The 19,569-nt window shown below is 40.0% G+C and overlaps 1 protein-coding gene across 8 annotated transcripts in view; it reads left to right on the forward strand.

Moving 5' to 3' along the window:
• The window catches only part of Chd6 (chromodomain helicase DNA binding protein 6), a 216,337-nt gene that overhangs the window by 50,668 nt on the left and 146,100 nt on the right, over nt 1-19,569 (forward strand). For all 8 annotated transcript variants that reach the window (XM_013518270.1, XM_013518274.1, XM_013518272.1 and 5 more), the window contains 2 exons: nt 4,452-4,507; nt 15,434-15,954. In XM_013518270.1, coding sequence (XP_013373724.1) covers nt 4,475-4,507; nt 15,434-15,954 — 554 coding nt within the window. In that variant the 5' untranslated portion in view covers nt 4,452-4,474. The remainder of the gene's footprint in view (nt 1-4,451; nt 4,508-15,433; nt 15,955-19,569) is intronic.

The following is a 19,569-nucleotide window of genomic DNA, read 5'->3' on the forward strand; positions in this document are numbered from 1 at the left end:
GTGTGCACTTGGCTTTGTTTGCCAAAACACACACTCCAATACTGAAATAGGCCCTTGTACCCAGCCGGGATTGTAAAGACGGCCGTTCTCAAGAAACAGTGAACTTAAATGATTTCTGAGGATGAGTGGTGGTTGAATAGTATGAACCTGATGTTTTATTATTCTTTAGTGTTCATAACATAGTGCTGAGGAACTTGGAAATGGCACAGGCACTGTTGGGCAGAATTTTTGAACTAGAGGGAGATAGTAAATATATGTATATATATATATATATTTTTTTTTTCCTCCCCCCCATAATGTTCTTATTGGAACCTGTCTCCCTTTTTTTAAAAAAAATAGAAGCATGGTTGGGTAGGTGAGTGTAGGAAGGAATGGGAACTCTTATATTGTTTCTTTTTTATATTATCAACAGCATGTCTCCTCCATAAGATAATTAAATACTGCAAGAAATTTTCTGGCTTGCCCACACAGTTGGGAGTTTTAGAATTGTATATGTTTCTAATTAAGTGTTGGGGGCCTGGAATTAGTTTGATTTGTTCTTTATTGAGTCAAAAAGACCTAATCACAATTTCTCAGTAATGCCAACACAGCAACAGTAATCAGACCTTTCCCAGTGTTGTGCAGAGGTACAAGCTATTCATCTATTCTTGGTACTAAAATTTAGTTGTACAAAAAAGATCAATTTCACTTTTTTAAACATATGCTGTAAAAAAGGCTTAAAAAGTAGAGGTAATTTAAGAGAATATTTATACATTGTGTGGTGCTATTCAGAGAAGTAACGGACAGTGAATGCTTATTAAATGCCTACGAATGTTGATGACTTCCCGTAATGGTGGAGGAGCCGCACGTTGGTGTGTGGTTATCTTCAGGGGTTCCAGAGGAGATCTGACAACAGTATGTTGAGTTTGTAAAGGATCGCTTTCAGTGAACTGGAGCAGTAATCTTGGAGTAACATCATTCACACTGATTTCACTTATAAATTCTCTCTCAGAATACAGTGAAGTGTGGCGGGGAGGGTCACCACCTCCTTTCCAGGCTATACTTGCTTCAGTCCTACCACCTTCCCAGTCTTTCTAGCCTGAGCTCACGTGCCGTTTGTAACCTTCTCCAGGCTATTATAACACAGCCTTAAGGAGGAGCCTCCCTTCTCCAGGACCCAAGGAGCTCTGCTGTGATAGGCATTTTCACATTCCACCCACCTCATCCTTGAGCTTTCTCTAAGACTCAGGTATATTTCCTTCTGGCTCATTTCCTGGGGATATATTCCTTGGAACTAGCATATAAAAATATTGGAACTCTTTATAGATCTAGCGGCACATTGCCTGAATGATCTTCAGAAAACTTGGAACAATTAAAAGTGTCATTAGTAGTGATAAGTAGGACCTGCTTTCCCACATTCTTGACAGTGTTGGGATCCTTATTTACATGCTAGTTTGTGGTGCTGAATGAGAAGTCGGTTTTTTGTTGTTTCTGCTGCTTTGTGCTTCTGACAGCTCTTTGTTTTATTTTTTATTTTTATTTTTTAGACGTAGTCTCACTATGTAGTTCAGGTTGCCCTTGAACTCACTATGTAACCCAGGCTGGCCTCAAACTCAGGCAATCCTCCTGCCACAGCCTCCCAAGTGCTGGGATTACAGGCGTGTACCACCATGCCTGGCTTGTATTAAGTCTTTATGTATTGAAAAGTAATTTTTCTAGGCATTGGTGTAATTGTTTTGTATTTTTAAGTGATTCCATTTTGTTGAGCAGAATTTTATTTGAGCATGTATGTTTTATTATTGATAATACTCTTATTAGCTGGAATTTTTTTCTAAACTTTGTACATTTCAGAGTTTGTCTTAATTTGTGATGGTTGAAAATGTCAGTTTTCTGGGTCTGAGAATTTTAAGTTGAGAGATAAGAGATAAACTTGTACTAGCATAACTTACCCAGAACTGGCTCCACTGTAATGAAACTTAGGAGAGAATATTCTTTTAAGTTCTACCCATTGTAATTCAGAGCACTTACCATTTCCCAGGCACTGATAACTTTCTGAGTGAATAATTGCTGGTGAATAATTGCTTTATCTAATACTAACCCTTACAGTGATCCTTAGAAGCATCATTTACTAGCAGAACATTCCCTTTCCTGATCTGCCCTCCTGCACCTTGCCCACTTTTCAGCTTTGAACCTCCTTGGCTGCTGTGCACTTTTGCAAACTGTAGGTAGTCTTTAGGGAGAATCTTGACATTTTATGGCCCCTTTTATAGAAAACGCCTTCAAACTCTTAGAGAAAAAAACAAAAATTGATGGACATTAAAATGATGTACTGTAATTCATTCATTCATCCTGTGGTACCAAGGATGATTAGAATGACAAATCATTTACTTTTCTGTTTATATCAAACATGCCAGTTCCTGTTAGGGCTCTCTCACTTTTAATTCTTTTTCAGTTAAAAAAAAAGATGTGTTATATACATGTACCAACTTCCTATAGTGAATGTAATTGTTATATATGCCAAATGCACTATAAAAATAGAAATAAAATTTTGTTATAAATTTACAAATGATGCTTGTTTATATTTATGTGATAAAAGATGATGTTAGGATTTATGAATATAGAGTAGGATAATTAAATCAAGCTAATTAACATCACTTTAACCTTAAAGCTCTACTTAATCCCTATATATCACATTTATTTGGATATAAGCAATAATTATAAAACTGAAAGATAATTATGTGCCTCTGGGATAATTTCTTGGGTGCTTAGTGCTCTGGGTGTGTGTAGGATATCCAGGAAACCAAAATAAACCAAAAGTTTGAGGTACTATCTACATCTAGCCTGGAATCAGAAGCCAAGATTCTTTGATCCCTCCATTGTTAGTATAAGGAAGGTGAGAATTTCATACCTGAGGCAGTATGTGTAGTTAGTGATTGAGGCAGTCCCAAGACCTGGGTTTCGTCTCTCTAGAATGCTCCATTGCATCCTAAAGCTAGCTGGGCTCTTATGGTCTTCACAAGTCATTATTTGGTACAACTTCAGTGTCTTGAAAGGCATTGTGGTTGGAGTGGAGATGGTGCTACGGGGGTGGGGGGGGCGATGTAGTTCCCAACCTACTAGATGTCAAGTACACTGAGTTTGTGTTCCCCAAACTTGAAGAATGAATTTTAAGGAACAACAGAGGTCAAGAATAGGGAAAATTTTATTGAGATAGCTCCTCATGGACAGAAAGTAACTTGAAAGTGGGTTCCCATTGAGACCCTTTGTCAAAGTCACAGTGTGGGTACAATGTGGGTCAAACTGTTGTCAACCTATAGGATTACAAGGAAAGCTGCTTAGCTAATAATGGTTAGGGAAATGGGTTACATAGCAAGGATACATGGAAAAAACAAAGACTCTTTAAGGAAGGGATGGATCAGGAGATCCTGGTCACCCACTTGGGTGACTGCTGTCTATCTAGACTTTATTGGGCCAAGTGAGTATAATCTTCAGTTTATTGCTTATCCCCCAGAAAAGCATGTAGCCCTGGTCATTACATCTTTATCTTGAGGCCTGGCCTTTGACAGATGTCCCTCCAGCCATAATTGTATTCTCATCTTCTCCACTGACTCCCTCCAGGGTCTAGCCTTGTCTGGCTGCCTATATTTCTGCCTAACATAGCTGTCTATAATAATGGGAGTTTCAGTCTTGAGTAGAATAAATTCTGTCATGTAAAAAAACCATAAAATATTATAATGGATTTATTTCATTATGTAATATATTCACATGGTTTAAAACATAAAATAATACAGGAGAGCTTATAATGTAATGTAAGTGACCGCCACCTTAGCACCAACTCCTGGTTGAGAGAATACTTTGAACCCCTCTTACATCTCTTGTTGTCTATATTTTTGTATTTCCATTTTATCACAATAATTTGTCCATTGTAAATGTTATTTGTTGTTTTTCTTCCAGAAGGGATAAGGACTTACTTTATTGTCATTCTTTTTACCCATTTCTTTGGGTTTTTTGAGACACGGTCTCGCTATGGAGTGCAGGCTGGCCTTGAACTCACTTATGTAGCCCAACTTGGCCTCCAACTGTCAGCAACCCTCCTACCTCGGCCTCCCGAATGCTGGGATTATAGGCATGCACCACCACACCCATCTTCTTCTCATTTCTCTCAATAAATTAATGCTGTTATTTTTGATTCCCTTTGTTTTGGGCAGTGCTGGGGATTGAACCCAGGGACTCATGCATGTTAGTCATATACTTTCCTGCTAAGCTATCTCCCTAACCATGGTCTGGTCTGGTCTGGTCTGATTGGGTAGGATTGTGACTGCACTTAAGAGTTCTGGGGGTTGTTGGACATAAAAGTTCTGTAGAAGTAATCATCTATTTTTTGTGTGTGTATGTGGTGGTTTATCTGGGGTTAACCTAAAATGTATTATTTCAGGTTTTATCATGATCTTTTCCTTTTTCATGTTTTACAGAAATAAGTATCTTCCTTGAATTGATGAAAATGAAAATACAGAAGAAAGAGAAGCAGGTAATTGGCCTCATTTCTTTGAAGCAAACACATCCAGTGTACCTGGTGCTCTTCTAACAGGAGGTGACACTGGCAGTGTTGGCTCATATCTTAACCTCTGCTCAGTCCCTGTTGCCTTTGTCTTTCACTCGCCATGTGATAATAGTGCTCTGTTCTGAACAGCTTAATGTGTAGATTTTTCCTTTTGCCTAGGTTATCTCCTTATAAGAATAATATAATGAAAACTATAAATTAAAACATTATTCAGAATTACCTGTAGAAGAGAAATGCTTCCTTTCTTGGAATAGCTTCCCAAGTTTTTTCTGAGGATTGTAGCCCAGTCTTTACATTTTGATCATTTTGGATATTTAAATAAATAAAAGAATTCATCATTTATGAAATTCTTACTTAGTGATTCATGGAGGATTTTCCTAGAGGGAATAGTTTTCCCAAAAGAATGTGAGTACCAACTGTTTGGCATTTGGTCTCTTGAAAGGGAAGGGGCTCATACTAATTTTGGCCTGTGTGACTCGCCCCAAATCTCTTCCCTTAGTGGGTACTTTTGTGCCCCAGGTGGTTTTTTTTCTTTTTTCTTGTTTTTTTTTTTTTTTTTTTTTTAAAAGAGTAAGAGAAGGATAACAATAGTGGGGGGGGCTTACCAAATTACAGACAAAGTGGTAGGAAATTATCAATGGTTATTGTTTTATATATCGTTATCTACAAGATAGTTTCTCAGGAAAACAAATAGACAAATAATAGTGAGTTACAGATAAAAGAGGTAGGAGATTATCAATAGTTGTTGTACTCTACTTAGGTATCTTCAAAAGAAAATAAATAGAACTATACATGAGTGACCTATTGAATAATCATTAACTATTCTCAATGGTTGTTGTAGGAAACACATAATAATAAACATGCACCCATTTATGAAATAGAATAGGAACAATACAAACATTACAGAGTTATGGATAGATTAGTAGGAAAATATCAGTGACTGCTGTAATACATGTTGGTATCTTAGAAGTGGTTTCTCAGGAAGACAGAGATACGCAAGAAGGATCTAACAAGTAGTTACAGCCTAAGGGTTGTCAAAATTCAAGTGAGCCGTCTAGGGCCAAAGCCATTTTTTGTAGCGTTTTCTCTCCAGCCTCCCATCGCATTGGGACCCCACAACCAGTTAGTGTCCTCTCCCCAACTGTCAGCACAGGCAGCAGGAATCCTGTTGCAGACTTCTCTGGGGCTCCTCCACAGCCTGTACTGTCAGGGGAAGAATGGCTTCCACGGAGTCTCTGCAGGTATTGTGCAAGGTCCTCCTGGTTTACAGCTTCCGAGCGGCTCTCATGACCCCAGTCCACAGGACCTCTGACCCCTTGGGCTTAGTCTGCATTCTCATGTTCTCCGAGTCCTTGTTCAGCAGCTGCTCCTCTGCTGACTCTAGACCTTTCTGCTTCTCAATGGCAGGAGCAAGAGTGGCCCGTTGTATAGCATGTATTCCCAGGGGTTTTTCCATGTTTGAATGATTCACACAGGTCCTTAAGGGGGCATCTGCATCTGGTGCATGGTAGGCCAATTGTGTCATTGTTTCTCTGTGTCATGATAGTTCTCAATTGAGCAGCGGTGGCCTGCCTGAAGGCCAGCACGCCACAGCGCTCTCGGCTGCATGGCTCCCCGTGTGCCGGGGGCCCTCCCTCCAGGGGCCTACGAGGCAGGAAGTGAGCCAGCCGGAAGACAGACGCTCACCATCCATGGCTCCCTGTGCGGCGGAGGCCCTCCGGGGGCCTACGAGGCAGGGAGCAAGCTGCCAGTTAAAAGACCGGCACTTCCCGCCCGTAGCTCCCCGTGCGCTGGGGGCCCTCCCTCCGGAGCCCAGGTGGTTTTATATTGAAAGAGACCATGAAACTTCAATCTGTGTAGCTCAGGCAAGGGAGATGTAGAGATCTGCCTCTACTCTAATGAGTTAGTTATCAGCTGGTAGATAAGCACTACAGAGAACACAGTTTCCTCTGCTGGGAATTTATCCTATGGATAGACTTAGACAGGTATGGGAAAGTTATGTGTATAAGGGCTTCTATTACTGTTGCCGTTATGGTAGCAGAAATGGAAAAGAACCTACATATCCATCAAAAAGGGGGCTATTTAGATCATATTACATCCCTCTAGAGGAGCAGTATGCTGCTAATATAGTGCTAAAAAGAATATATTACTGAAGAGGCCCCAAACCTCAAAACTGTCATCATGTGTGGGCAGGTTTATAGTTCCTGAAGCAGTTTGCATATTTTAATTTTTAAGCTCTTACAAGCTCCTTAAGGTGAGCTTTTATTTAAATAAAAACATTATATAGAAATTACTGCAAAATAAATTCTCATATCTTTTGTGATTTTATTGGCTAATATTAAGCCCTTTAGTGTCAGCCTCAGCTGGGTTTTCCTTTTAGACACCATAGTAATATTAGTGAGCAGACTAAAACCTTTAGTTAAAAGTAAATATTAGCTATGGCAGAAGAGCAGGTTAAATAAGTAGAGCCACTTTCAGGAGTTGTCATATGGGTGACTGAACTTTAAGAAGTTGCAGGGCATGAAAATAGAAAACTACATTAGAGCTAAAGCAGCGTATGAGCTCCAGGACTGAACGTGAGCCACCGAGTTCAGTGCCAGACAGGGAAGAGGTGTTACTCTGGAGAGAACTTGGGCTTTGGTTTCCGTGGAATAGGATCGAAACCTCCACTTCGTCACTTTGGGCAAGTTCATTCTCAGTTTTCTGTCACTTACATGAGCATCATATGTGCTTCGCATTGTAGAAAGGAATTAATGAGGTGGTTTGTCAGGTACTTAACATTCAGTATAAGTCAGTGGCAATGGAAGTCTTCAGTATATCAATAAAAGTGCCATCAAGCTTTTTTTTCTTGCAATGATTCTATAGTGTTATAAGTAGCAGCAAATAAAACATCTGCTCTTTAAAAACTTTTGTTCCTCTTAATTCATTTCTTTCTCTTTGGAGAAAAATGACATGTTAATACATTTTGATGTTCAGAATTCTTCATTTCATTGTTTAAAATCTTACCAAGTTAAATTAAACTGAGATGACAGATTTCATGAGTTAATCAAAACTCAGTAAATAATTATGCTTATTAACCAAAAAGGTACTTACAGAAGTAGAGTACAAAGAACAAAGGGTTTAGAGACTGACTGGTATTGCCTAAGGAAGTGTTGTACGAAAAATACTTAATAAGACACGTAAAATGAATCAACTATATTAAAAAATAAACTGCCTCTAAGAAATGTATATATTTTAATTTCTAAGATGATTATGTAGTATTAGGCAGAAAAAATTAAATAACTAAAATGTGAATTCTAATCATTGAAAACCCATGTGGCACTATTTAACATATAATTACAACTGAAAATACATCTTTTTGTAAAGCAATATCCTCACATTGACAATGACAAACCCGTGATATAAGAATATTGATTTTGGTTCATCTCTGCTTCTTGCTTAGTATGTAGAAAAGTATAAACTGTGATACTTAGGAGATATATAACTTATGATATGGTCAATAGCACTTGTAATCTTAAAGGTAGGAGGTGCATAAACCCCATGTACAGCAATGAATACAATAGAAGAATGTACTAGTACTGAATGGAATTAAAACTTGGAATATAACCAGGAGGGAACCTAGTCTTCAGTAACTATGGGAGAACCTTGCTTCCATGACCAAGAGTCAGGTAAGCACAGCTTTCAGTTTTAAGTCTTCTGGGAAATACAAAGAGAGGTGGAAGAGTTTTCTTCATATATGCTGTGGAATCTTAAGACCTTCTGACTGTCAGACCTTGTTTCCCTCCCCAGAGTGAATATAGGCATAATTTATTTACTGAACAGGTATTTGTTGAGTTTTTCAGCATTTATTCATGCAAGAAGTACTTGAGTTCTAGTTGAGGCTAGGCTCAGCAATAACTAGAAAATTTGTTTAAGAAATTTGTAGACTGGGTAGAAAGGGGCAGTGAAAGTATAGGGGCTGGCATATACCTCAGAAGAGGCAGGCTTTTCCATTGCAAGTAGAGGAGTAATTCTCTGGAGTTGGAGAGTGTGGAGGATAGGAAATGTTGGCTTCACCAAAGACTCTTGAGAGTATTTTAGAAGGGGTGATACTTCCTGGGGAGAGTCACATTGCTTTAGAGGACTCAGGACAAAAGGGGTGGGAAGGAAGAGGGAATAAATGGGTAGGTTCAGAAAGAAGAAGCCCTTGGTAGAAGAGGAGGAGGGAAAGGCCTGGCATGGGTGGTGACTAGAGATGAACCAGAATAAAGAAGCATGGTCACCTAGCTGGCTGCCAAGTTTCCCAGGCAGTTGGTCCCATCCGACCTCTCCCGGGGGAGGTAAGGACTCACATGTGTAGGAAGATGCTTACCCACCAATGTGGATTACTGAATCGTGAACCACAATTCAGAACAGTAGAAGAGGAAGAATAGCAGTGTTGATAATATAGATGAGTAAACCATTCATTTCTAAGACTTTTCAGTCTTATGCTAGAGAGGGTGGGTTTCAGGGCTGACAGTTGTTAGACCTTCAGTTGGTTGTCATTGATATAAAGAGGAATAGTTAATAATTTTCCAGTAGAACCAAAATTAAAATATTCTCACACTGCAGTCATGTTTCAAAAGGACCTAAAATGGACCTTACCTGACTCTTCCCCCCTTAAAAAAGATAGAGAGAAGGAGGAGGACAGGACAGGACAGGACAAGAGAGGACAGGAGAGGAGAGGACAGGAGAGGACAGGGACCTTAATGTTAAATGCTTTACTTACTTTTTTTTTCTGTACTAGAAATTGAACCAATGCCTTTACTTCCCCTTTTTATTTTTTATTTTGAGATTGGATCTCACTAAGTTGCTAAATTACCCAGGATGGGCTCATATTTGCCGTCCTTCGGTCACAGCCTCCCAGAATTCTGGGATTGCAGGCATGCACCACCACATCTGGCTCCCCTAACTTTTAACACACCCTAACAGATTCTTTTTTCACCAATTAATTTTATATTCTGAAACATGCACTCAAATGGCAGAATAAAGTGATTTGGTAAAAGAAAGAATGGTAAAAGAAAGGCGATACATTTCATATGAGATATGAAGGATGGAGCTAGGACTCTGTGACCTGGAGAAGTGAAGAATCACCTGAGAAAGAGGTTACGGGTGTCTGTTACTGGACCTGTGAGTAAGAATGGGACATGGACAGAGTTACGGGAGAAGAGGCATAAAGAAGAGCATCCTGGGAAGCTGAGCCGCCAGCTATAGTAATATTTCCATGAACAGTAAGCACCCTGTCCCTTAAGAGAGACTGGAAGGCTGTCTGTATGTTAGAGAGCGTGCAGAGGGGATTTGGGCTGGATGACCTCAAAGGTTCACCCTGGCCAGAACCCCGGAGTTCGCCAGTGTGTTCATGGTGTTTACAAGATGAAAATAGCAGACACATACGAAACAATATTTTTAGTGCAAATACGTGGCTTATTTTTAAATTTTATGAATAAAGATGCTTTAAGTCTATTTAAATGTAGAAAACATTGAAGAAGATGACTGAAAAATAGTGAGAAGAACTGCCTCTCTGTCCGTGATGATCACGGTTATCTAGGGGGCCTTTGCAGCAGCTTCAAAATGGTGATGAAAGGTTTAGATCTGGGACATTTTTAACTCACATAAAAGTGTTGATGCAGGCGTGGAGAATTGTCTTCCACCTAACTTTGGTTTATTCTTGGGAAAACAAGCCCCAAAGTGAAAAGTATTATGAGAAAGGCAGAAGTACACAAGAACTTCTTTCCAGTTTTGATAGGGTTTATAACTTGCTCTGTAACTCACCACCTGTTCCCTCGGTCCATCCCTTTATTAATAGTATGGTTTGAAGTAAATGTTGCAAGTTTTGTGAAACTCTCCATGAAATTTAGATACTGCATGAGGAAGCTGTCTGTCACAAAATTCCTGGGGAGATTAGCCTGCTGTGACAAAATACCCGAGAGAACCAACTTAAATGGAGGAAGAGCTTTATTTCGGCTCATGATCTGAGAGGTTTCAGTCCATGGTCCCGTGGCCCCTTTAGCTTTGGGCCGGCAGCAAGACAGCACACAGTAAAACAAAACTAGTTCACCCCATGGCAACCAGGAGGCAAAAGACGAGAGAAGAAGAGACTGGGGACAGTAGATCTATTTCGGGGGTACAACAGCACCTGCCTGGCAAACACAAGGTCCTGAGTTTTAATTCCTAGTATCCAGAAAATAAGTAAATAAAACAAAAATATTTCAGGGGTATATACTAGTGACCTAAGTTGCTCCTACTACGCCCTACCTCTTAAAAGGTTCCACCACCTCCCAGTAGCACCATAGGCTAGTGACCAAGTATTTAAACATACCAGTTTTTGGGGGATACTTTGCAAACCATAGCAAATATCAAGGATCAAAATTTCTCATTTTGTGAGGATAAAAGTACCCCATGCTAACAAAATGTGTTCTTATGAATGGTGGTCCTAAGTCTTTTGGTAGATGCAAAGTCCATGTTTGATATTCATTAACCCTCATTTTGGGCCTTCTGGGTGAAGGTGAAAAGTCTTAGAAATCACTTAATATATATTCTGCTAAGTTGTTTATTCTTCATATATTTTTCATCTCATCTGGGGAGCGAATGTATTTGTGAGAAAATGTACAGGAAGAAAAGTTTATGAGTTAAAAGCTGTCTGGAGAGAGTTTGAGGAGACATAGTTATGTTGTAGAATAGATTATAGAAACAAAGAGGTAGTTAGAACTTATTGCTGATTCTCATTTCTTCTTTTTTTTGGTCTTTTTGAGAGAGGGTCTCACTATCCAGTTCAGGCTGGGCTTGAGCTCACTCTGTAGCCCAGGCTGGCCTTGAACTCACAACAGTCCTCCTGCCTCAGCCTCCTGAGTGCTGGGATTACAGGTGTGTGCCACCATGCCCTGCTTGATTTTCATTTCTAAATTTGATGTGTCTTGGACATGGAGCAATATCATAAAGTGATTGAAAGCAATGGCTCCAGGGGCTGGGGATTTAGCTCAGCCGCAAAAGCGCCTGCCTGGCAAGTGCAAGGTCGTGAGTTCGGTTCCCGGTACCGGAGAAAAACCAAAAAACCAAAAAAAAAAAGCAATGGCTCCAAAAACAGGGATCAAACTTGTTTTCAAAACTGAGATTTTAACACTTACTAGCCATGAGTTATTAAATCTTTCTGAGTTTCATTGAGTTATCTTTTCCTCTTTGAGCTTTTTCTACTTTGTAAAATGGAGTCATCATTGGAACCATTACATCCCTCCTTTTAAGGTTGTTTTGGTAGTATTTGAGAAGTTTAGTGTACTGCCTAAATGCTCAGTGCTTAGTAAAATTAGCTGTTATAATCATTATCATCATTATTATTGAGTTCTCTTTTATCTTTAAAATATCAAAACAATTCTGGGTACTCAGTGTAGTTGAGACAGAGAAAAGGACGTTCCCTATGCATTAATATGGATACCTCTGTCTTTTTTGGGCTTTTATCTCTTTCTGTGGTAGGGCTAGAATGGGTTTCCCTTTTTGGAAACCATTGCTTTGGGCCATAATCTTTACATTTCATAATCTTTCCTTTTCAACTGACCTGAATCCATTTTATCTCGATTTAAATCTTGAAGAGTTTTTCCAGGAATATTGTAAGTTAGTAATTTTAAATTAAAGAAATGGGTTTACTTTAACTGTACAGTTATAAGCTAGCATTGTTCCAAGTTTGCTGTTTTAGTCTGTCCACCCTTGGATGCTAAGAAAACTTGAGTTCCAGATCTCTCTGGCAAAGAGATGGTTGTGTCATAGCCCTAGGATGGCCATGCATAGCCAAGCTTTCGCTAGATATCTGTTACCCATAGTTGGGTATTGTATTTCATTTTTCAAAAACTTGGAACAAATGTCAAGTTGTGTCAACCCCTGACCATTTCATCATTGTGTTCTGTTCCTAAATTGTGCCATGTTTACTTGCTGATATAAAGCAAAATGTTGTTAGCACCTTGTGGTCCATCATCTCTAATTTATTCCTTTTAGAGCCATTTTCAAAGTGATGAATTTGGTGGAATCAGAACCAAAGGCTTTATTTAGTCTCTTTGCCTATTTCTCCAGTGATGTTGGAACACATGAAAGACTCTTTTTTCCTTTTTTGGTCTTATATTTTTAAATCTTTAGCAAATATCCTTTCTAAGCTCCCAGCAAGATGCTTTAAAGCTAAAATCATTTCTGGTGGATTCCTGACTTTGAAATTGAAGTTTGATATTTTTCCTTATTACTAATAACTGCCTTTTGGGATACATTACTCTTTCCACCGTTTACTAATTGTTCTGAATGTCTTGGGTTTCCCTTCTCCCTCTAGAATACCCTAGCTTTGCTGCTGTCTAAGAATATAATTATATCATGTGGCTTCATCTCTCTGTATGTTATCTGTAAAATGAGGGGGTAGACTAGACAATTATCTCTAGTTTCTGGGAGTCATGGAATTGCTTCAACATTAAGTAGGCACATGTTTAGTTTTGTAAATGAAATAGCTGACCATTTCCCAAAGTACAGAATATTCCATCACATTCTGTCCAATCTGTTAGGATTCATGGGGAGGTCATAAAGTGCTCTGTGAAATGAGCGTTAATTTTTGCCAGAGTGTTCAAATCCAGGCTCCTCTGGTCATTAGCTGTGTGGCCCTGGGCACCTACTACCTTAACATTACTAATCTTCCATTTCTCTCTATGCAGAATGGGTATCTTTACATTGACTTTGTAGGATTGTTGCATATTAGAGATCATGCATTGTGCTTCACATAATCTTACTATATCCATATTAAATGTGTGCAGTAAATGTTAGCTACTATTATTATTACCTCTTCATTGAATCACCCTGCTACCTACCACCTGCTTCCAGTTTCTATGGTGAGTTTTGTCCTTCAGAAAAGAGATCTTGACATGAGGTGTGAATGGAAGAGAGGGTCTTGCTTTCAGCAAGCTGCCTTGATGGAATTAGGTCTGTTATAGGATATCTTTGAAAGCTTCTTTAATGAGCAAACCTGTATCTCCTTGCTATTTTAGTCTGTCCACTCTTGGATGCTAAGGAAACTTGAGTTCCAGATCTCTCTGGCAAAGAGATGGTCGCGTAATAGTCCCAGGATGGCCATGCATAGCCAAGCTTTCACTAAATACCTGTTACCCCTAGTTGTGTTTCTTCATTGTATTTCATTATTTAAAAACTTTTTACTTGTAGTAAAAAAATAGTGGTATAAAAGACACCATCCTTATAATTTTCTTGTATTTGATTTTAAGTTCCTTTTATGTCTATTTAGCTCCTTTTTCTGATCAAATTTAAGTATTAAATCAGTAATGAGAAGGGCCGGAGATATAGTTCAGAGGCATAAGCACCTGCCTGGCAAGCGCAAGGTCCTGAGTTCAATTCCCGGCACACACACAAAAAAATCTGTAATGAGATAGTAACTGTATATCCCCCAACCCCCACTCCAAAGTAGCAAGACCTGTCAAAACAGTTAGTTCCCTCTGGATTTAGACTTACGAGATTGGGCTTAATTTATGATAAAGAACAACAATAACAAAACAATCTTTCTTTTCTTTATTCTTTTTTTCCTGGTATTCTCAGTTTTATGTTTGGAAGTATCCAACTGCAGAAGGGTGGGTGGGGGCAAGGACAGAGGGGAAATAGGCAGATGAATTTGCAGTTTCCATTGCTCCCAGGGTAGGCTAGGAGCTGTGAGCACAGACTGGGCAGTGGCACAGTGGAGGGAAACCACACCACCCGGGCGAGTGTCTGTGTATTTATCATATGCCAGGCCTCTTGTTATGAGTGTAGGCTACTCACAAATGCTGCTGTTTCTAGAGCTGCTGTTTCTCAAGTCATCCAGAGACCTTTGGAATCAAGGGGAAGCCTGCCGGTCCTTTCTGACCTTCATATAGTTTCTTTGTTCTAGATGGAGGAGAATGTGCCATTCCCTGGAAGTAGCACCTACACTATCTGATTATTGCCAGTCTTAGCTTGGTTATAAAGTGCCACTTATTTTTGGGGATGCCAGAACTGAAAGTATGAGGTGAAACTTCTACTTCCAAAGGGATGTTTCCTTAAAAGTAGTCTCTTTGAGAGGCTGCACTTTTATTTAAATCGTGCTCAAAAACAGCTTTGAAATTGCCTTTCTAAAGCTGCCTTCACCACCGGTGACATGCTTTCTAATGATATCTGTCACAGTAAAGTTTCCCCTGGATGGACAGCTTAGTTCTTGCAAATGGCCTAAAGTTATCTGGGTCGAATATGATGGCTAAGTTAGAGGATCATATAGCACAGCACCATTTTTAGTCACAGGCAGAACTTTGAATGAACCAGTTTTCTTTTCAAAGTCAGCCCAGCTGAATGTCAGCGCTGCTTGATGATAGGTGAGAACAAAATTTGGGGAAATAAAGCTGCGCGGGAATTTACCACTGCATCCTTATCACGGTGATAGCACCTTAATTTGGCACCAAGGTCTCAGAATGCATTTGGAGAGTAGCTTTTGTGCATTAGAGTAATAAATGCCCTTCTGGGTCAGAACAATGCCAAAGACTGATAGTGGCATCATAAAAGTATTTAGTAGGAAAATACTGTACTGTATAGTTGCTTATTGTAGAATTTCAGATTTCTTCATATAATGTAGAAATCTTCCCAATTTTTATATGTTAATTATTATTATTATTTTAAATAACATGCCTTCTTGTTAGTATCTTGGTACAGCATCACAAGAGCAAAGGTCATGTGTGTCCTGTTTTCCCACTATATCCCAAGGCCTCGCAAAATAGGAGCTAACACATAATAAGAACTCAGCAAATATTTGTAGAATAAATCTATGCATTTATACTTAGTAGCACTCTGTATGAAGCTTGGAATGGAAGGGTAATGTGTTTATTTTTCTGTCTTTTACAGTTGTCAAATTTAAAAGTTTTGAATCACTCCCCAATGTCTGATGCCTCTGTCAATTTTGACTACAAATCCCCATCCCCGTTTGACTGCAGCACTGATCAGGAAGAGAAAATTGAAGATGTTGCCAGGCACTGTCTGCCCCAGCAGGACATATACACTACTGAAGAAGAAGCTGACACCCTTTTCCCTAGGAAAGTGACATCCTGCAATGGGACAGAGGATAGTGGAGGCGGAGGTACTGGAGTGAAGAAGAAACGGAAGAAAAAGGACCCAGGAGAGCAAGGTGGTACAGCAAAGGGAAACAAGGACAGGGAGCCCAAGCCAAAGAGGAAGCGAGAACCTAAAGAGCCAAAGGAACCCAGGAAGACCAAGGAGCCGAAGAAGGCCAGGGAGCCCAAGGAGCCCAAGCAGAAAGATGGAGCAAAGAAGGCGCGCAAGCCCCGAGAGGCCTCTGGCACCAAGGAGGCCAAAGAGAAGAGGAGCAGTGCTGACTCTGCAGCCAGGACAAAGTCCAAGAAGGCCAGGTGTATATCTTCTTCCCTCCCCCGAGCCCTTGCTTTTACCTCCATGGAGTGGTTTGCTTTTGGCATTAGCCTGAGTTCCTGGGCATAACTTTCCTCTACTCCTGTTGGCTAAGCTTCGTACCTCACTTGTATAAAGTGAGGGTTGGGGGTAACCACAGGCACCAATGCAAGGGGCAAACCCCAGAAGTTACTATTTTCTAATTGCATTCCTGGAGTTACAGTGCTTCAAAAACATTTGTGGTTTTAGGGTACTCCAAGAATTCCCCACCTTCTTCAGACCCCAGCTGTCCAGTTTGGTTTGTGTTCTTAGTATTTAGCATTTTTGTTTGGTTGTTGGTATCCTGCCTTGTGCCCCTGCATGCCATTTGATGTGCTCTCTGTGTCCATGTTAACCTTCAGCCAAAAAAAGAACTTCTTTTCTTACATCCTAGTGAGAAAAATGACCTTACTATTTGTTGGCCATGCAATGTCTTGCTATACCTTTTGGACTAAAGAGAATTAAAATGTTGGTATACACAGAGTGTAAGGGGTCATCTCAGGCCTGATAGAGGGAGGCCAGAGATTTTTAGATCTAAGCAGTGCTGAGGTAGAACGTAAAGTTGTGGGTGGGAATCAGTGGTGCAGTGGCCTGGCGGAGCCATGGATGTGTGCAGAGTTCCATATCTGAGAGCAGTGACTCCCAAGGCTCTAAGCTTGGAGAACACGACCATAAGTTCAGTGTTTGGCACAGTGCCTTGCCTTTTTATAGCTGCTCAGGAAATACTGAGTAAATGAGGCCTGAGGATACCGTAGTGACTTGCAGAGGTCAGAGGCCTGGGTACACATTGACTGCAGAGTGGGTGGTGTAAAAGACCTTATCTGGATAGCAGTGCATTTCTTAAATAGGAAATTTGTTATCTGTCTATATACCAGTCTAATTTCTCCTTCTAAATTTTTTGAACAAGACATTATATTTAAGCTTTTGAGGAAATATAAAACAAACAATGTATCACACATATATCTCAAGGAGTGAAAATTTCTGAAATCTAAGTGCAAAGGCAGGATACCTCTATCTGTGTCTGTCTCATCTATTGTGTCAGAACAAGAGCACTTAAAATCTCAGCAGTTGTGAATGCTAGGAGAAATAATAAAATGAGACCTTCACTCCTATGTTGGGGCGGGCACAAAGGAGGTAAGTTTTAAAGAGAAAGCATTTTTAGTGCTGTGTGTGGCAACTTGGCATCTGCTATGTAGTTCATTTCTTCTTTAGGACAGTTTGTTAGGACCAGATGGATAATTTCCTAATCCAAGCTGTTTTTGCCCCTTAATATTCACTATATTCTGCCTGGCAGGGTATTTCATCTTTTGACAAAGAGATTTGAGGGTAGAGGTGGGGCGTGGTTTTCAGAGTGTGACCATAAAATGCCATATAATGCAGAAGGCTGAGAGGTAGGCAGAATTAGGGTTCTAACTTATGAAAATCTTACGGACATTGTTTCTCAGTTAACATAAGAACATCCATTCTCAGTATGTGAAAAAGGTGACAGAGTGACTTTTGGACTTCAGCCAATAACTTTCACCTCCATATTACTTTGGAAGAGCTGAAGTTTCTTTAGGGTAGTAGCATATTTGAAGAAGGAGAATCAGATCTTAGCTAGTGGAGTTGTTGTTTTAGTTTTATGAAGAACAGAAAGGAATCAGGATAGTATTTGAGAACTAGGATAATCAGAGGATGTTTTACAGACTTAGTAAGTGTCTGGCTTGGTATGAAAGGCAGACACCCGTAGGTATCTGAGCTCACTTAGCCATTGATCTCTGATGCTTACAGTTTTATTGAACTTGAACTCTTCTTAAAGGAATTCACATTTACATTATATGAGATAGGGGCTGGGGATTTAGCTCAGCGGCACAGCACCTGCCTGACAAGAGCAAGGTTGTGAGTTCGATTCCTGGTACCGGAAAACAAAAAAACAAACAAAAAAATCTACTACCTTATATGAGATATAACACACAGTGATAATATGCAGACTTTGTTACAAGTTCCAGTTTGGGGGAATGAGGAACTGTTTCACAAAACAAGATTGGGTGTCTGTGTATAGGTGGAATTGGGATTCTGAAAATGAAAACTTACAGGCTTTGTTATATATACATAGTAATTAGAGGACCCTGATTTTGTTCTAATTAGGCTGAATAAAGCAAATGAATTGGAGAAATGCTTGTAGTGTTTTTGAGGACTGTTAGAGGACACCAGGAGATTTTGAGTTTTAAAACTCAGAAACCTCCTTTGAGAGGAGGCTGACATATAGACAGGGAAGCCATCTCTTTAGAAATGTGGAGAAGTTACACAAGCTTTTCTCTCTCTTTATTGTGGGGCTGTATGATAAGTTGACCTAATATAGTAGAATTGACCTAACATAATTCTTGTGTGTAGCCCAGATAGGGTTCTAGAATGGCTAGGCTTTGATTTCTTTTCCTTCTTCGTGTCTTTAGAAAATTATTTCAGTTCCTTTAATTATTCCACTGGTCAGAAGAACCTGCTTTACTTATGAAAAGTTGTTAATGATTTTTAAAAATCTGCTAGCTATTGCAGGCTTTTTTTTTTTTTTTTTTTGTCTTTTTGAACTCACCCTGTGGCCCAGGCTGGCCTTGAACTCACAATGAATGATCCTCCTGCCTCAGCCTCCCGAGTGCTGGGATTATAGGTGTGTGCCACCACGCCTGGCTAATCTGCTAGTTATTAAACCTCAACTTTTTGTACCCTTTGATTTGTTCTTTTCTTGAGGGTGAGGTGAGACCGCATCTCACCATGTAGGCTGGCCTTGAACTCACTGTCTGGTATAGGCTGGCTTCGAATGTGCAGCAGTCCTCCTGCTTCAGCCTCCTGAGTACTGGGATTACAGGCATGTGCCGTCACGCCTGATGATTGGCTCATGTACGTGTTTTGATTTGGGCAGTTACTGATTTAGACTCTGGGTAATACTTGATGGTGGTAAGTGGTTCATCAAATGCTTGAATTACTGTAGAAGCTGCACCTCTGATGTACAGCCTTTCAGCCTTTTCCCTCCTTCAGTCCAGCGTGCCAGCTGCCACCTAGCCAGTGTTTCTGAAATGGTGTTGTTACTTATGACAGCTGGTAGGGGTAGTCATAAATCAGATCCTTTTTCCCCCCCTCTGTTTGATTCTGAATCATTTGAGAATAGCTAACAAGGAAGGAGACCAGTTATTAGGTTAATTATTGATAAGCTAGATTGAAGACTTTACATTGTCTTGTGCTCAATCTAGGCTTCTTGTTACTCCCTCAGTTGAGCTTATCCACCAGAACTATAGGCAGTGGGGATGCTGAGCAAGGCATATGCTGTTCCTTTTCCTAGGTTTACAGTTGACTGTGTCCTCAATTAAAGAAGAGAAATGATTTGAATAGAGAAGAAAATGTGTTTATAATATTGGTCCTTCTTTGGAAGTAAAACATGCTTTTCCTTATGAAAACATAGGGGCAAAAAAATGAGGTTCTAAAAACTAATGGAAGCTGGGCATGGTGGCGCATGCCTACAATCCCAGCGCTCGGGAGGCTGAGGCAGGAGGATCGTTGTGAGTTTGAGACCAGCCTTGGCCACAAAGTAAGCTGAAGGCCAGCCT

The sequence above is a fragment of the Chinchilla lanigera genome, unplaced genomic scaffold, assembly GCF_000276665.1.
Source record: "Chinchilla lanigera isolate Chin_1 unplaced genomic scaffold, ChiLan1.0 scaffold00044, whole genome shotgun sequence".
Lineage (NCBI taxonomy): Eukaryota > Metazoa > Chordata > Mammalia > Rodentia > Chinchillidae > Chinchilla > Chinchilla lanigera.